The sequence below is a fragment of the Sebastes fasciatus genome, chromosome 8 (assembly GCF_043250625.1).
Source record: "Sebastes fasciatus isolate fSebFas1 chromosome 8, fSebFas1.pri, whole genome shotgun sequence".
In the NCBI taxonomy this organism is placed as follows: Eukaryota; Metazoa; Chordata; class Actinopteri; order Perciformes; family Sebastidae; genus Sebastes; species Sebastes fasciatus.
The window spans coordinates 6,405,954-6,425,813 of NC_133802.1; the positions used below are offsets into that span (position 1 = coordinate 6,405,954).

Here is a 19,860-nt window from a genome sequence, read left to right on the forward strand (position 1 = left end):
ACCCACCAACCAACCCCACCCCCACACAAACTGCACTTTTTCTGATACATAGCTGCTCCTGGATATAGATGTTTTTCTATGATTTAACCAGACCTGCTGAATCAGCTGTGGTGAGATTGAGTAGTTTTACCTGGAGACACACACACAGGAGATCACAGCAAAGAAACAGAACCACTCGACAATCCTCTCCAAGGACCAGGTTTTCTCTAACAACACAGAGAAGCCCTGTAGTGAGACCAGGTAATGGTTTAGAGTGACCGGACAATGTGTCATAGGAGTGTAATGTTACAGCCCTGCCTCTGTCTCGCACACAGACTCGCAGCCAATGGCAGCTCACCACAGTCCCCTCCCACAGCCACAGGCTTTAAAACTCCTCAGTAGTTTCTTCTCTTTTCTATCCACTTTGGTCTCTCCCCTCTGCCTGCCTTCCTGCCTGCCTGCCTGCCCTGCTAAACCGTGCCAGTCTGACCTTCCCAGACTCATTTCATCCAAAAGAAAGAAAACCTCCAGATTTCAGAATGAGTTTTAGGAGCAGCTACGCTGTGAAGAGTTCCACTGGCCCACGGAGCTTCAGCAGCAGTTCCTACACATCAGGATCAGGCGGTATCAACGCCCGTAAGAGCTACAGTACCAAGAGTTCATATGGATCAGGCAACAGGGGCTTTGGAGGTGGTGGCATCACCAGTTCCAGTGCCTATGGCCTGAGCTCAAGCATGGGTGGTGGCGGAGGAGGAGGCATGGGCATGGGCTACGGTGGTGGCGCTGGAGGCATGAGCATGGGCTTCAGTGGTGGTGCTGGAGGCATGGGCATGGGCTACGGTGGTGGCATGGGTGTTCAGGCCCCAATCACCGCCGTTACTGTGAACAGGAGTCTTCTGGCCCCCCTGAACCTTGAGATTGACCCCAACATCCAAGTTGTCCGCACCCAGGAGAAGGAGCAGATCAAGACCCTCAACAACCGCTTTGCTTCCTTTATTGACAAGGTAAGAGCTTGTAATAGTGGGTAGATACAGATGTGTGTGTGTGTGTGTGTGTGTGTGTGTGTGTGTGTGTGTGTCAAAATATCTGGTTCTCGCTGGTCTTTGCCTTATTCTTCTTTTCATTCAGACAGAAACTGCTTTGGGTGTGTGGAAAGCTCAGTCACAGTGTAGTCAAAAAGCTGAATGTTTCCTGACAGTGCTGTGACATAGTTATCAAATATTTGATACGGAGGTCCATATGTTTGCCACATGTCTTGTAATGCTGATTTCCTCACTTTTTGCTGCACGGAGAATGTTGATTTATTCCCCTCTCGGATCTCGTCACCTCCCACAAATGCAGTCAAGGCAGAAAAAAGAAGTGCTGTAGCTCAAAGTTAGGGTTAGGCTGTCTATCTTTTGGCTCAGCCTGTCCTTTTATAGTGATGAAAAACAGACTTGAAGAATGGAGAGAGAGAGAAAGACAAATAGAGAGAGAGAGAGAGAGAGAGAGAAAGAGAGAGAAAGAAAGCTAAGGGTGTGTCAGGGCAGAGCTCAGGGCTTGTGATACGAGTTACCTTGGGAATGATCCCTCCCTTAGCTGGGGTGTGGCTCTTTGTGCTGCCCTGGTGGCCCCCACCCCTCCCAAACACACACACACACACACACACACACACACACACACATGCACACACACACATGCACGCACGCACAGTCAGTACTGAGTGCCATTGTTACTTTAAAGACAAAACCTTCTTTCACGGTGACACATTTTAAAAGGAGTGTCCATTGGGATTACGTTGACTTTTCATCATTTAAATCATCATTTAAACCCAGCATGTAATCCTCAAGAGTGTATCTGTCCTCTGAGGCCTCAGCAGTGGGTTAATATTTAAAACGGTTTCATGTTCTGGTCAATGCCAGCTGACTGGCCACATGTCAACTCCCCTTCTCCCGGCGCAATGATTAAAAGAAGATAAAGTGCATTCTTCAACACCAAAAGCAGATAAACTTCCACCCTTCTATCATCTTGTTATCTTGTGGCGTCAGTCCATTTGAAGGCACTTCATTATCTGTACTTACTCCAATTCTAATGAAGAAGCTCTTGGTTAGATCTCACCTTTCAGAGTGCAGAGTGCAGTTGCAAATATGCAAACTCCCCACCTTCCATTTCTCCCCTCCTCCTCCTCTCTTCATCGCCCTCACTTCCCCCCCTCCCCCTCCCCTCTCTACTCTCCCCTCATCACATCTATAACACAGTTAAATATTTACCTTCCTGCTTCTGCCTGCGGATGGAACTTCGCTTCAACCCCCTTTCTCTCTCTGCGTTTGTCTTCTTTGACCGCGAATTTCGCTGTACAAAAACAGGAAGACCTGCGGGAGAAGGGTTAACTAGCCCTATTCCTCCATCAGTGTTTTTTTTTTCCAACCTCGTCTTGTTCTCCCTCCCCACTACCTCCTGTCAGGATGCACGTAGTACGTCAGGCCTTCCTTTGGAAAAAGCACTGCCAGTCTGGAAATGCAGCCAACAGCAGCTTGCAAAACTCCAAAGTTAGATAAGAACAACAAAGACTATAGACGGCGAATAGGAGGCATGGCGAGGTTGACCCTGATGATTGAGTATTATGTTTTTTTTACTTCGGTTACATGATACTTTTAAAGGGAATTTTGAGATAATTCATAACTGAGGACAAGGAATCTGTCTTCACATATTCGTTACAGTAAACATGTAAGTCGCTGATTATTTTGTAAAAGCTTTTTGATTGGTTTGGCTTACTCGTAACCCTTCTACCCTTCTTTCTCTACACATCAGGTTCGCTTCCTGGAGCAGCAGAACAAGATGCTGGAGACCAAGTGGAACCTGCTACAGGGACAGACCACCACCCGCTCCAACATCGACGCCATGTTCGAGGCCTACATCGGCAACCTGCGCAGACAGCTCGACAGCCTGGGCAACGACAAGATGAAGCTGGAGGCCGACCTGCACAACATGCAGGGCCTGGTGGAGGACTTCAAGAACAAGTGAGTGTGGAAGGAAGGAGGCAATGAGGGCTAAAAATGATCTGAGTATGCGGTGTCGGGCTCGTTCTGACCCATAAAGAGGCGTATGGTTTATCTAGGATTCATCTTTTTCATAGGTTGCACCGGACGATTTTCAAAACGCCTAGAAATTTCATTCATACACAAAATACAGCTGGATTTTTTTCTTACATCACGGTCAATGTATAACACTTCAAGTCCAATTTGTGCTTCAATACTAGCCTTGCAGCACATTGAGTTAATCTCTTTGTGGACTACTCCCTACATCTGTCCATTGTCTTGCGTCATACACAAACTCTCGGGAATTACAGCACTGAGGAAGCATGTTTCGAACACCCATTACGTTACATGTGACTGGAAGTTTTACAGAGTTGTCTAGAGGACATAAGCACTAATGCGTGCATGCTGACACGCACATGCACAGGTACAATAGTGCCACCACATATTCGTCAGTTGTCCACAGACAAATGAAGCATATCAGCTGAGTTCAGAGGAGCCCCGAGGGAGAAATATCAGTAACACCTCTCACGCTTGGCCCTGACCCAACTGACTATGTGCAAGGCAAATGTCCCAAAGGAGTTCAAGAGTTAGGGATGGACTACTTGCACCTCCTAGTGTTACATTGGTGTACACACGCTCAAAACTGAACAGGAGCATGAGATGAGACTCTTCATGAATACTCCAAATCCAACCATGGACTGTGTTTGTTTTCCTCTCAGGTATGAAGATGAGATCAACAAGCGCACCGAGTGTGAGAATGACTTTGTCCTCATCAAGAAGGTCAGCATCAGCATTTACTCAACTTGTCTTTGAGTTGCAAATTGTATTATTTCTTTTAGCACCTGGAGACGGTGTCCTTTGTGATGTCTCACACTAACAAGCATTGTTATTGGTTCCAGGATGTCGACGAGGCCTACATGAATAAGGTTGAGCTGGAGGCCAAGCTGGAGAGTCTGACAGATGAGATCAACTTCCTCAGGTCGATCTATGAGGAGGTACGGCACAAAATTCGTCTCAGTCGCACTCTTGTGCCATCCCTGGAAGTACATCAGCTGGATGGGTTTCCTCAATGAGGTGGGGTTTACTTATCTCTCTCCTTGTGCTCCTTCAGGAACTTCATGAACTCCAGAGCCAGATCAAGGACACTTCAGTCATTGTGGAGATGGACAACAGCCGTAACCTGGACATGGATTCCATTGTGGCGGAGGTCAAGGCACAGTACGAGGACATTGCCAACCGCAGCCGCGCCGAGGCAGAGACGTGGTACAAGAGCAAGGTGATTGAGAAATCCTTTTGGACTCTTCTTATGTTCATGTTTCTGTCATTTCTTTATCTAGAAAGGTACATATGGTTCGTGCAAACCCTACTTGCCATGAGTATAGGTTCAATTTATGTTGAAAGAAATGTCATCAGTTTATGAGTCAGCACATGCAGTGTTCTGATCAATAGGGTTTCCAGTTTGTAATGTCTTTTTTGTTTATTTAGTATGAGGAGATGCAGACATCCGCCAGCAGATACGGAGATGACCTCAGGTCTACCAAGACAGAGATCTCAGACCTCAACCGCATGATCCAGCGACTGACATCAGAGATTGATTCCGTCAAGGGACAGGTATGGGAAAATGTTTTTTTTGCCACCGTGGTACACCATTCTGAGCCATTACATATAGTTTTGTTATTGTCATTTAACAATCGAGAGAGCGGACAAAGTCTTACTTTTTGGGCTCATTTGTTTTCTCCCAGCGTGCCAACCTGGAGGCCCAGATCGCTGAGGCTGAGGAGCGCGGTGAGATGGCAGTGAAGGACGCCAAGTCCCGCATTAGGGACCTGGAAGACGCCCTGCAGAGAGCCAAACAGGACATGGCCCGCCAGATCAGAGAATACCAGGACCTGATGAATGTCAAGCTAGCTCTGGACATTGAGATTGCCACCTACAGGAAGCTGCTGGAGGGAGAGGAGGACAGGCTGGCGACTGGCATCAAGTCTATCAACATTTCCCAACAGAGCTGTAAGTCATCTTCACCGACCTCGCCTCTGTTATCTTTGTAACGACTGAAGTCTCAACAAATGGTCTTCGTTGATTGGATTTTGTTCGGATTCCACACTTTTCCACGTTTAACTGTTTTTTCTCCTGCCTCCCTTGTCTCAACAGCAAGCTACGGTGGATTTCCCATGGACAGCATGAAGAGCAGTTACTCAAGCGGCTACTCCAGCGGTTTTAGCAGCGGCGGATATGGAGGTGGATACGGAGGCGGATATGGCGGTAGCATGGGCGGCGGTAGCATGGGCGGCGGCGGCGGCGGCAGTAGCTTCAGCAGCGGCAGCACCGGCGGCGGCAGTTACAGCACCACCACCCAGAGCAAGAAGAATGTTGTTATCAAGATGATCGAGACCAAGGACGGCAGAGTGGTGTCTGAGTCCTCTGAGGTCATTGAGGATTGAGCAGTCTAGTTAAGAGGTGTCTGATATTATCTCCTCTTCCTTTCTGGTAGTTTTATACTTACAGTTCACCCCCCTACCCCCCAACTATGAAGTAAAATGCTTGCCAGCCACTCTCGAATGGAGCCTAAACATGTTTTCCATGAAGCAATAAATGATCCTAACACTACCAAAGATCTGAAAGGGACCAAAATGTATTTTATATGTCTGATGTCTGACTGTCTGTACTAAAAAAGGTAGTTTTATCTCAAGAAGTGAGATAAAAACTGGGCAAATTGCAACTATGAGAAACAAAATATATATATATATAACACTCCCTTGAAATCTATGCAACAGCTATTCCATACACGAGGGGCTGTTCCCTTCAAAACAGTGTTGCATAGACAGTGGTGTTGTCAAAGGAATGTGAAAGTACTTAGACAGTGCTTCAGCATTGTTGGTCACCTAATGTCTTAAAATTGCCTGCTGCAGTAGGTAGTGCATGTCTTCCCCGTGCGTGTCCTATAACTGAAAGTGATCGACCCCTTAGGAGGCTGCCCACATCATACTGTTGTCCTGAGGTGCTGTTTTTGCTACCAAACCAAATAAAAAATGTGTTTACTGAAGGAAATATTATGTATTTGTTTGAATTTTTTGATGCTGATGACTCAGAGAAAGAAATACTGTACATGTAGGAGTAGTAAATTAACTTACATTCCAACAAATCTGACAGGACTAATTCAAAGTATGTATAAGCAGTCTAAAATCTGTAATCTGGGACTGTTCTTAGTCATCAAATCATGAGGAAAATGATCAATTACATTTACACTATAGGGCTGTCAACGCGTTAACGCAATCGATCATCCGGAGGTTGTACCGAGCTCAGTTTTAAAGCTAGAGTGAAGATACTGGCGTCATATGAAAGGAATCCATTGGTACCAACCATGTCATCGCGAATTATGTTTAATAACGCGCCAAAGTTGCGCTAAATTTTGGGGAGGAAAAACTGTCATGGCCATTTTCAAAGGGGTCCCTTGACTTCTGACCTCAAGATATGTGAATGAAAATGGGTTCTATGGGTACCCACGAGTCTCCCCTTTACAGACATGCCCACTTTATGATAATCACATGCAGTTTGGGCCAAGTCATAGTCAAGTCAGCACACTGACACACTGACAGCTGTTGTTGCCTGTTGGGCTGCAGTTTGCCATGTTATGATTTGAGCATATTTTTTATGCTAAATGCAGAACCTGTGAGGGTTTCTGGACAATACTTGTTTGTTTTGTGATGATATATACATACACTTGCATAAAGCCTAAATACTTGGCAAATCTCCCTTTAAAGTGTCAGTAGGCAGTATATTTTTGGCATCTTTGTGCAAAGATTCCATAATAACCTTTCAGCATATTGTAATTCAAGTGTTCTGAGAGAAAACTAGACTTCTGCACCTCCTCATGGCTCTGTTTTCAGGCTTTAAAAAATCTAGCCCGTGACGGAGACTTTGACCAATCACAGGTCATTTCAGAGAGAGAGAGCGTTCCTATTGGCTGTGCTCCGGTCATGTGAATGGTACTTGGCGTTCCTTCAAGCCATCTCAACCTGATCTCAACATGGCTGCCGGGTCACAAACTTTCTCATTTTACAGCTAAACAGTACACTACAAGATGATCCTGAAAATATTTGAGGAGAGAAATAGACATTACAGTAACAGAATATTGATTCATATTTGATCAGCGCTGCCTAGTTTGACCGTTTGATTGGAGTTCACCAGTGATTGACAGCTGGCTCACATAGACAGCAGATGAACAGCAGACCTCAGATCAGCTCTGATGGTTGTTTTCCTCCAGTCTGTGAAATCTTGCAGATGCCGTTAGGAGCACCGGAGGACACAGAGGCACATGATTTTTTTTCAGATTACCTGTCTCATGCACTACTGTCAGGATATAGTGACTGTTTTATAAAAATAACTTTTTTTAAACACATTTGCTCCATTTCTACCCACGGCAGCTTTAAGTCCAGTAGGCTATTATCTCCTGCTAGCTGTCTCTTTAGCTGCTAAATGCTCCTTAGATAGTTAATGGCCTACTATGTCCATGTGCTGTTTGCAGCAGTGGCTTTGTCAAAAGAAACCGGACTGGTAAACAAGACTTTGTGCACGATGCATTTTGGGACGCGCAACAACAGCTGAGTTTTCCAAAATGAACTTTGAATTGACAGTGATACTTTATTTACCACTTACAACGATTTCACTCTCTCACTCACTTTCACACACAGCCACTGTTATCGTTACATTGTGCGCAACATATCGTCACAGAGTGGTCCATATGATATCTTACGAAAGGTTATTGGGTTATTTTTTGTGCGTTTTCCTATGAATGTGCTGTTCAGTGCACCTGTGCAAGCCCCTGCAGTGTTGAGACAACTAAACTAGCTGACTTGGTTAGGTTAAGGAAAAGAGGGTTAAAATAACTAAAGAATTGGTATTACTTAACTACGAAAGTTACGCGACAAATAAGTTAACGCTGACTTCTGGTTTCACGCCGAACACAAACAGCAGTCTCCTGGGTGAAAATCAGCTGTTTTTTAGACTCACCCATCCACCCCGACTTCCTCCTATACGCGGACTTTGTCGCTCTTTATACTACGTCACCTGTCCTGGCTCACGATTACGTGGATTACATACAAATTGATTACGTGGGTTACATGCGAATTGCGCTACTTTTCATAGCTAGGAACAGGGTATAGGAACAGCCTGCTTCCTTGTTTGGGGCTTTGAGGCGGTCGGCATCATGGTCGCTTTGAATTAATTTGTCTCACAAAGAAACATCCCTCACACCCTGGCATCTGGATTTGTATATAAGAAAAGTGTGAAGTATGAATTAACTGTCATTTGATGTTTTGTGTAACTGAATGGACTTGCATGAGGCGCATAATTAGATATGGATTGGGGGAGAAAACATGACTCTGAATTAAGGTTACTATACCTGAAATACATTCACTGGCATAACCAGACAGCTTGAAGTCTTCGCAAATGGCGAAGACATTATTTGTCTTAGGTATTCATAATCACCTCTATCATCCTCCAACTGATGAATTATGACTGTGCTGGTGGTTGGCTGTGGTGGAGAACTCCTTTGTATGTGAATGAACAGCATTCAGCTTTAAGAAACACTTATTGAATAAGAATAAAAACAGACACACAGGCAAGCAATGCATGGAGAAAATAAAATAATATTGCCCTCATTTTTGAGTGGGGTCTGTCTGCAAACTGCAAGAGTTATGTTGACATGGCTGCATTGATACTAACTTGATGAATTAAATATTGCAGTTCTTTACAGTGGCCACTAGAGGGGAGTGAACTCACTCATGATTTTAAATACATGGGTCATCTTTTTGCTTTATACAACCGGTGAACATTTTGTGTTGCCTTTTTACCTCAGATTTAACAGCAATGATTTAATGTTAATCCCTTGCATCTTCTTGTCAACACTATATGAGCAATACAAAGGAAAACACTGGTGGGATGTTGTGCTTCTTTTCCCTTTAAGTGTACACAATAATCCCTGACAAATACTCTGTATAACATTAAATAATCACACTAAATATTGTATATTTGTCATGTTATTATTGCTTATGGCCAATCACTACCATGACGATACACTGCCCTCCACTGTGACCCCGAGTAACTACACTTGTGTGTATGCTGAAAGTTTTAGGAAGTGTAAGCATGCTATAGTATCTACATCGACGCCACTTTGAATGATTCAATGCTACAGTTCCTTGCTGTCACCACTTTAAATACACAGCTCAACATCTCCTAACATCAACATAGTGGTAGACTCACTGTTAATACTTAAAAAATATATATATACATCATTCAGGTTAAACAAACTGGTAAATGAAAATGGCCTGTTGCTAACTTGACCTGTAAAATCACGAGTTTTAATGCCCTCCAACGGCATCCTCCCGATTTTCCCGGTAGACTCCCGTTTGTCTTTGCCCTCTCCCGTATTACTAGTGATGGCGAGCTGAAGCCTCATGAAGCTTTCCAGCAAATTGGTTCGGAAAAGGGTTAATTTCTCGAGGCTTCATGTGCACGAAACCACCTGGTGGTCAAAGAGTGTACAACAGGCAGATATGATCTCAACCATGTGATCTGTGGTATACTGTGTTTTGCACCAGTAAAGGCTGTTGGGAATGACTATGAACAATGAAAAAATAATCCATTTACAGTATATAATATAATGTCTATTTTTCTAGTAAGTATATTATGAGTATATAACATGCATGTATAATAAACTATAATTTATTTTGTGAGTAATGCATCTTATGTCTGTAAACTAATCCTTTGGTCAATAATTGTAATGTAGTGTAGTGTAATATAATATAATAATGGCAGGAGGGGTAATATTAGTGTTCTGTGTCACTTCTGGAAAGTGGCATTGGTTTAACCAGGCAGAGGACAGTGAATGTGCTTGTATAACTAGGACAATGATGTACAGTACAGGGGAGACTTTATTAATTTTTATTCAGGAACAATAGCTTCTCAACTGTGTTTGGGCTGAGGCGATTTCTTTTTTTTGACACAACTTCTCCTGCCTTAGAAAACACCCTTTCACAAGGCACCGATGAAGCTGGGGTGCACAGAAACCCAGCGGCAAGTTCTTATAAATGTGGGTAGATTATTTTTTGTCTTTCCCAGTACAAAAGAGGGTCCACCAATCTTCCGATATTTGGTTCGGACAGGAAGCGCTGGACCTCCACGGTAGCGTCTGCTGTGACATTCTGGATTATCCTTGCTTGCATTATTCAGATTCAGACAACTTTATTGATCCCAAGAAGGGCAATTCAATTCACAGCTTACCCCAAAAACACACACAGACAACATCCAGACAACCATCCAACATGTTATGTCAATCACAGACCAGTAGAACTGACAAACAGAGGTCGAAGGACAGCAAATAAGTTAATAAAATAGAATAAATAGCAATAAAATAGATAAGAGAAAACAAATAGATAATAAATAGACATTGTTACATGATTTATCATGTAAGGGAATTGTCAATAAAAATCTTACATGAAATGACTACTGTCTGAGTTTAATAACCTGATAGCAGAAGAAATAAAAGAGTTGGAGTAACGTGAAAAATAGGAGGGGTTACAACACCCACAACCCTGAGGGGGAACCTGTGTTTGATTCGGACATCTTGTCCATTCACGAAAAAACCTGCTGGACCCTCACAGTAAGAAAATTTAAAATCAGCATGAGATGCTGGTCCGGGAGATTAAAATGAGAGACAAGTCTCTCAATCAGGATGTGAGGCTGCATTTTGTTAAAAGTAGAGGAAAAGTCTGCGAATGAAAGTCTTGCATGAGCTCCAGGTTTCTCTAGATGCTTATACACAGTGTCCAGTATAAAAAAGTTTTCCATTTATAGAAGACACAATAATATCCTTTAAAATTACATGACACTGTTATCCAGATGACGCCACAGTTTGTTACCTGAGAAGTACACACAGACCATGTTAGTGAGTGTAGTAGTAATAATCAAAATTGACCTCAAAACCAAATAAAAACTACCTTGGGTTACAGGTTAAGCATCCTGTGATGTTGATGGCTGATCTCCCGGGTTTCAGCAGACCTAATAATGGCTTCACACTCCGATGATAGCCTTTTTATTGCTTCAGTGGCTTTTGTTGAACTGAAAAATCCAATGACCTTTGAACCTAGGGTCCAGTAGTGTTGCCAGTGACATGATGCTCATTGACTGCAGGGTGTGTAGCCTCTCTCTCAGCTGCCTTATGAGGTGGTCTTCCATTTCCCTCACGTTTTATAAAATATATCAGTTTAATGTGATAAATAACGCAGGTTGAACGCCACAACGGTGTAAGCCAGAATGCACTCGGAAGGTCATACACCTTTATGAAAGAAGGGGGCGTAACTTGAAGTGGAGACCGCAGACCCAACCCCGCAACTCGTATTTCAGAAACTGACCGTTAGGGGGCAATATCTCACCAGTAGAACTGAGTATACAGTATGACCCTGCAGGTCAGGATGAGCTCTCTCACAGGAGAACTGACGGTTAATGCTGTGCACTCCTTCTCTGTGTATGTGTGTCGGTGTGTGAGTGTGTCTGTGTCTGGGATCCATAATTGGAATAGGGCATATTTCCGGTGTGCTCAACAGGACAAGTACAACACAAACTGAGCTGTTACTCTAAAAATGCAAAACAACACAATGCCTGCTTGGTTTTCTAGACTGAAAAGTAAAGGTCTCATTCAGGTTTTATTCTGAAAAGATTGTAAAGACATAGCAAACATGTTTATCTCAAACAGTAGTTTAATAGTTTGAACATTGTGGAGGGAAAAAAACAGATATATTTTGCGATATATTTTGCATCTATTTATAGCATGCAGCAAAGTAGGCTTAGAAATTGAACAGTAGATGCCTTTACATTACATCAAATAAAAATATGTTGGAATCAGATTTAGAGACTAATGTTAAAGAGATTCCAAACCCTGTATGTTGTTGCCATTGCATCAGACTTAAACAACAGTTTTTCTCTTGCTCGATCAGACTCCATTCGTGCCACTACAGCGAGACATTATGACAACAAAGCGTTGTGTGTGTATGCGTGCCAGTGTGTGTTTGCTTATTTAGCATGCTGGCTCACAGGTAGACATGCTGTCTCTGTGTCCACCTGCAGCTTTGAAATTGTGTACAAATGAAAAAGAGGAATCTTTGTCTCACATCAGTAGTCCTATAGTCTACAAATTGAATTGCTTAAAATCGGCATCAACTAAAATGATCACCCTTTAAAGCTTCGGTAGGCAGATTTTTGTTGGCATCTTTGGGCAAAAAATCCATAATAACCTTTCAGCATATTGTAATTCAAGTGTTCTGAGAGAAAACTAGACTTCTGCACCTCCTTATGGCTCTGTTGTCAGGCTTTAAAAAATATAGCCCATGACGGGAGACTTTGGCCAATCACAGGTCATTTCAGAGAGAGAGCGTTCCTATTGGTTGATATTTCCTCGACAGATCTCAACATGGCTGCTGGGTCATAAACGTTCTCATTTTACAGCTAAACCGTGCATTACAAGATGTTTCTGAAAACATTTGAGTTGAGAAATAGGCATTACAATAACAGAATATTGATTCATATTTGATCAGCGCTGCCTAGTTTGACCGTTTGGTCGTAGTTCGTGAGTGATTGACAGCCGGTTCTCATAGACGGCAGTCGAACGGCAGGCTCAAGCTCGGCTCTGATTGGTTGTTTTCCTCCGGTCTGTGAAATCTTGCAGATGCCGTTAGGAGCACCGGAGGACACAGAGGCACAATTTTTCCGATTACCTGTCTCATGCACTACTGTCAGGATATAGTGATTGTTTTATAAAAATATATTTTTTTAATCATATTTGCTCCAATCTCAGCTGCTGCTTTGATGAAGAATACCCAGGAGGGTGGAGCAGTAAGATCCAGCATTTCATCATGTACTGTAGTGAGCCATCCATTTCAGTCTTTCCCACTAGGAGGCAGTATTGTGTTGTTAGTCTCACCAGCACCCTGGACAACGAGACCCTTTTCCATTGTGTAGTAGCAACCCATTCACATTTGTGCATGTGCATCAGAAACTAGTTTGCTAAAACCCCAGAAGTCTTTTGACAAACATTTTGCAGGGAATACCTCTCAGTGTATGTGCTACTACTTATGAAGTGTGCATCAGATGCAGCGGTTCCACCCAAAATGGCATCCTTTGATGCCATAAAAGTCTGATTCTTCATCTTTTATGGAAACAGGGCAGGGCGAGGTTTGAAAAGGGAGGAAGTGTTTCAGAGTCTTTGAACGTGAACAGATTTGCAAATATTTGGTCTGCCAACATGCAAAACCCTTTAACATGAGTACTAAAGGTCAGTGTTGTAAACACGACTGCACTGGAAAATTAAAGAGGACACCCAGATTCAAAAGCCTGTTTACAGCGCACTACAAATAAACGCTGGTTTTCTTTCCTTCTCAGTCAACCAGCGTCTGTTTGATGCATGGGAGAAATGCATGACATGAAGCTAAGATTTTGGAGGTGTGTTATGTCAACTCCCTCCCTGTGTCTTCATAAAAAGATGGTTATATAACTTCTGAGAGGTTGTTTGAACCCACACTGAGGTTACGTCCTCTTCAAAGTTCACTTGTTTGGTCAATCAAACCCCCCATTGGATCCACAAGAGTCTCAGCTTTACAGTGATACCCAATTTATGTAATTCCAAGACTGTTTAGGGACCCCAGTATGAAGAAACCATTTTCAGAATAGGCTAAAATAACATTTATACTGCATGCAAAAAACTGCATTGTTTTTGCCCCAAACTGCATCTTAAAGTGGGCATGTCTGTAAAGGGGAGACTCGTGGGTACCCATAGAACCTATTTTTATTCACATATCTTGAGGTCAGAGGTCAAGGGACCCCTTTGAAAATCACCATGCCAATTTCTTCCCCACCAAAATTTAGCCATACATTGGAGCATTTAGCTCCCTTCCCGACATGGTCGGGAGCAATGGACTCCTTAGGTTTAGTTTCATGTGCTGCTGGTATTTTCACTCTATAGCTCTAAGACTGAGCCTCTGAAAGACGGTAAAGTCAGCCGCGGGCAGCCTCACCCTCAAATTTTGGAAGAGGTTGAGGTGGGGAGTTGTACACCCAAGGCATTCTGATCTTTTCTTGACTTAATGCATACCTCACCATGTCAGTAGATTTTGTCGGCCAGAAACTCTTTAGACCCCTTTTGAGACTTCTTTGCTGTCTTACCTTTTATGATTGAGTTCCTTACATCTTCCTTTGGAATCAAACGGACTTACACTTTTGGCTCTAGCAACTTTAAAGTGGCAGGAGCGGCAGAACACCACAAACATAAAGTTTACACCCACGCGTTCGGCAGACTCTTTTCTCTCTGATATCTTGATTTAGCAGATAACAATTACAGTCTTTGACCTTAAAGCAGGTATATGCATGTATCGTCTTCTGACAGAATGTAGGGAAATTTGATTTGTTAAGACATGCAAATATGGAATGAAACAGACTTATACAATTGGAGCAGAGAGCTTCCAAGTGAATGGTCTCAGATGTGTAAGAGGGGCGCCTGTGTGTGTGTGTGTGTGTGTGTGTGTCTATCTTTCGGCACATATTCCATCTAATCTTCACCAAACTTGGTACATACCATAGTTAGATGACCCCGAATAAAACTAATGAGTTTGTTTTGGGTATGACTTACCATTTGTAATTGGTAAACAAACTTTTGAAGGTATGTCCTGATGCACTTAAAAGGCCACTACTCTGCACTATTTTGCATCTCCAATGCAAAATTGGATTGCAACCAAATTGGGGAATGTTTCACATACGGCCGTAATGCAAAAGTGTGTAACGTCTCATACAATTCTATCCGCAGGGGGCACTACAGTAACAACATAATATGATACATCTACATTTCTGTTGTCTTTAACAAGATGAAACCTGGTACGCAGCTTCTCCTTAAAGGGGCTCTATGTAATAATCAGAAATTGCTTGCTAACAGTGACATCTGTGTGATGTTAATTTCATCAACAGAGGGTGTACGCATAGGCCCTAAAAAAAAGATACATGCAAGATTTACAACCTCTGATGTCTTATAGGTTGTATAGTCAAACATGTCCTTTCACGCTTGACTTGTATGTTTTTATCAATACCTCTCTGTCTCAAGTATTTTCCACACATTTTAACAGTGCTGGGGATTTTCAAAACTGGGTTAGCAGCCAAGACGCTACATCTTAATCCTTGAGGGTGCATGAAAAGCAAATAGGAGAGAAAAGCAGGTTGTATTCACTTCACATAATGTGATGACAGTCGATGGCGGGTGTTATTTTTTGCATCAGATAACTGTTCCAACAACAACAACACACCCACAACAGTCCAACAACTTTCACTCATTGTATTGCATGAGTATATTTCCAGTGCGTCATTGTTTTGGTTTGGCCTACAACAGTGGTGGAACTCGGTCCTCAGATCCTTTACATGACCGCAGTGTAATAATACTCTATAACAAGTAAAAGTCCTGCATTCCAAAGTGAAAATGCAGCAATCATACAATCAGCAAAATGTGCTTAATCAAAAGAGAAAGCACTTTTTATTGTGTGCATTATACTATTGGATTATTATTATTACTGATGCATAAACATGTAAGCAGGATTTTAATGCTGCAGTTGGAAGAGATAGAGATCATTTAAACTACTTTATATTTTTTGGCCAGTTTGATTACCAACTGGGCAAAAAAGAACAACTTCCCCCGCAGCCCCTCCGCAGCAGGTTCATTGTTTATCACTTGTAAATTGGTTGTATGAAATTTGATTCATTTGTTAAACAAGTACAATATCAACAAAGGCATCCTGCATTATAACCTAATGTCTGGCCATGTCTTGTCGAGAGGTTTTAGACTTAATATTAGTTTACATTGGGTTGATATGGTATCAGGTTGTACTCCAGCATTAGTTGGTCTCTGGGTTTTGGTCATCTAATAAAGGAGGGTAGAAACAGGGGTCCCAATTTTTTTTTTTTAGGTTAATCCAGCCATGCTGCTTGGTTATTTGAACTCATATTAATGTATCATATTTTATAGATATGTTTTGAATGTAAAATATGGATCTGCAAAGTCAGTAGTATAGCTGCCTGAGGAATGTAATAGTAGAGATTTAGTGGCATCAAATGTAAATACTCAAGTAAAGTACAAGAATCTCAAAATTCTACTTAAAGTGGCAGCATGTTTCATTTTCATCATTGGGCAAAAAATCCATAATAACCTTTCAGCATATTGTAATTCAAGTGTTCTGAGAGAAAACTAGACTTCTGCAACTCCTCATGGCTCTGTTTTCAGGCTTTAGAAAATCTAGCCCTTGACGGCACATTTTGACCAATCACAGGTCAGTTCAGAGAGAGAGAGAGCGTTCCTATTGGCTGTGCTTCGGTCAAGGGACCGGTACTTGGCATTCATTCAAGCCATCTCAACCTGATCTTAACATGGCAGCTGGGTCACAAACGTTCTCATTTCACAGCTGATTTGATCAGAGCGAGTGATTGACAGCCGGCTCTCATAGACAGCAGATGCAGATAGCAGACCTCAGATCAGTGCTGACTGTTTGTTTTCCTCCGGTCTGTGAAGTCTGCCATCCAGCTACCGTCTATGAGAGCCGGCTGTCAATCACTCGTGAATTCTGACTAAACGGTCAAACTAGGCAGCGCTGATTAAATATGAATCAATATTCTGTTACGTTAATGCCTATTTCTCTCCTCAAATATTTTCAGGATCATCTTGTAGTGTACTGTTTAGCTGTAAAATGAGAACGTTTGTGACCAGGCAGCCATGTTGAGATCTGTCGAGGAAATACCATGCACCGCCCACCAGCCGGAGCACAGACAATGGGAACGCTCTCTCTCTCTGAAATGACCTGTGATTGGTCAAAGTCTTCCATCACATCACTAGATTTTCTAAAGCCTGAAAACAGAGCCATGAGGAGGTGCAGAAGTCTAGTTTTCTCTCAGAACACTTGAATTGCAATATGCTGAAAGGTTATTATGGATTTTTTGCCCAATGATGCCAAAAACGTGTTGCCTACTGAAGCTTTAAAAACTAGATGAAAAATTGTCAATGAGAAGCTTTAGGACAAGTGAGAGGCTTCTCGGTCGTGTGGGTGGGGGCACAGAGCAGTAACCATCTCAGTACTTTCATTGTCACTTTAGAGACTGACTCACCCAACACTATTTATTACAGCTCGCGCTCTTTTCGGATCGGTGCCTGTAGGCATGGCTTGCCTTTTACCACTGCCAGCAGAAAGCAGGTTCGGGCAAGGTATCAGCACAACTCGTCAAGTATGAAACCAGTCAGATTTGACTCCCAAAGACAAAAAAGGAAAGTATCTCTTAAAGAGGTCACAAGTAAATTTAATTCTTGTCAGAGCCTGTCTTAGGGCAGAGGCTCTTGGTGCTGTAAGGAGTGGTGCAAAAAAACAAAGTTGATCAAAGACTAGCTCTTCATAAAAAGAAAAGTCCAATGAAAATCTCAAATGATCAACTAATAGCATTTAATAGTAGAGCTCACAAATCCATCTTTAGTCAACTTTAATAGTCTTTTATAATGCTTCTTTTCTAATCAAAGTGGTAAAAGATCCTGCAGAATAGTCTGAGTGTGTAATGTTGGTGCATGTTCACACGGGTGTGTGTATGGGTGTGGAAGGGCGTGGAGGCATAAATCAGAAATAAGACGCTGAGTCCAAACCACCATGAGTGCATCGTAAAATACAGCAACTCAAACAGGTTGTGTGGGACTTCACTCAAAACTAACAGCAACTCTGCTTCACTATCACAGTGGAAATATCCATCTGGGTATAAAAAAGTCACTCACTTTGTTTTGTCAAATATTTAGCAATTGACTTCCAACGGAAATAATTCCATTTTAATATTAGGGTGGTTTTCACTGAAGACAATTACCTTTTTCACCTTACAAAGGATTCCACTGCATGAAAAAGTCAACATAGTCACTAGATAAAATGTTGAAACTCTTTCTGCAAATCGTGGATGCATTGAATGTGGACGTTTTTGCATTCGGTCGGAGCAAGCGACGTAGTACAGCAAGCGACACGCAGAGCGAGTGACGGTAGTATTTCGAGCGACCATTATTGAAAGCCCCCAGGAAGAGCGCCGGTCGTTGATGCCAATTTTCGTAGAGGCCAAACGGCGGTACTACAACTTCCGTGTCCGTCACGTGATGCCATTGGGCCCAAAAAGACTTTTTCCCATAGACTTACAATGGGAAAGAGACATCTGTAAATCAGCAGATAAATTTTTTTGAGGTGAATCAACTTCCCAGTATGAACACTCTAATAGCCCTTATTTAAATCATTAGGTCCTAAAAGTTGTAAAACGCACTAACTAAACTGAATCCAGAGTTATTTTCCTTCCTCCGTTCATGTGAATGAGACCCAGATCGAGGCTGGCCCGAGGGCTGGGAGGCGGAGTTAGCAAGCTGTGACGACACTGTGACAGCTGTGACACCGAGCCATGTGACCGAGCGGACGCTACTGCGCCTGCTCTATGGGCCCAATGAATGGGGAAGATCGCCGAAAGATTCGGGTACTTTTGCACTAGGAAGTCGAGCCATTTTGACATCATGCACCACTGAGCAACTCTCATAGGAATGAACGGGGCCCCGCCTCCAGCCCTGTATCCAGTTCTCTTAATACATCCATGGATACGCTGAATGTTGACATTTCTGATCCAAAAGAATGTTTCATAAATAAGCTTCATATTAGCATCGTATTACGCGTATAACGTTGCGTAACGTTACGTAAAGCAACGTCCACAACAATGACCGGCTTACTGTACATCCCTTACATGCTAGTTCCGTTGTTACAGTTGTTACGTAATGTTGTTGAATTATTATTTTAACACAAACCATGATCTAAACTTTTTTCTAAACTCAACCGAGTAGTTTGGTCGCCTAAACTTAACCAATCGTTTCACAACGTTAACCACGTGTCATTGTGCGTTTCTAAAAGCGTGATGCGAGGCTGATGTGAAACCCATTTATGAAATGTATTTTGGTTCAGAAATGTCAACATCCAAAGTATCACATGGTTTGCACAATGCCAATATTTTTTTCTGGTCACTGAATTGGGCCTGTAGTCACTTTATTTTATAGTTTCCAAATTCCATAAATTCATATGAAATCACACACTACATTGTATTTCCCATTTGATGCAACTATGCCAAACAAAAATTGTGTCTTGGGTTTAAATATTTCATTCAACATAAACAGTTAGTGTGGCAGCTGTGGCATTTTAGACAGAAGCATCAGTATAATTGATAGCCAGCAGAAAAGGCCTGCCCATGCAGTGAAAGTGACTCCAGTGGCATGTAGTGATTTGCTCGCTACCTGTAGTCAAATCTTTCTGGCCTTTTGGAATGTGTCGGAGGGCAGAATGAGTGGAACAAATTCTGATTGGAGGAGAAAGGGAGAGAGCAAAAAATCCAATGTGCTCATTTCAGGTATGCATAGAGGTGTGGTTTTACCTTGAGGTGGTTGTCATTCTGCTCTGAAATTGCTGGCCTTATAGTTGCCCGAGGCATCCAATAAGATGAATGCCAAAGTGATGAAGATGACAGGCTGAGATGACAGCTCATACAAATAGATAAAGTGTGTATGGTGGGATGGGACTAGTTTGAGTTGGCTTATGTATGACAAGTTGAATTGCTCAACACAGTTTCTGCAGCACATATACTTACCTCGTTTATCCTTTCCAAAATGATTCATAAAACACCTCTGTGGTGTGAGATTTATCAAAACGTCCTTTCATCAGTTATGAAACTGCACAGTTTGGTCTTTCAGTCATAATATCCAATTTTGAAGTGCAATGGTTAGTGTTTTGGTTAGAAA

General features: G+C 42.4%; 1 protein-coding gene across 1 annotated transcript; it reads left to right on the top strand.

Moving 5' to 3' along the window:
- Nucleotides 1-382: 382 nt before the first annotated feature.
- krt8 (keratin 8) lies at nucleotides 383-6,044 on the top strand. Its single transcript, XM_074642986.1, has 8 exons — nucleotides 383-983; nucleotides 2,770-2,978; nucleotides 3,716-3,776; nucleotides 3,896-3,991; nucleotides 4,108-4,272; nucleotides 4,482-4,607; nucleotides 4,739-5,003; nucleotides 5,148-6,044. Exons 1-8 carry the CDS (start codon nucleotides 519-521, stop codon nucleotides 5,435-5,437), a joined length of 1,677 nt encoding a protein of 558 aa, XP_074499087.1. The 5' UTR covers nucleotides 383-518; the 3' UTR covers nucleotides 5,438-6,044.
- The last annotated feature ends 13,816 nt before the right edge of the window (nucleotides 6,045-19,860 follow it).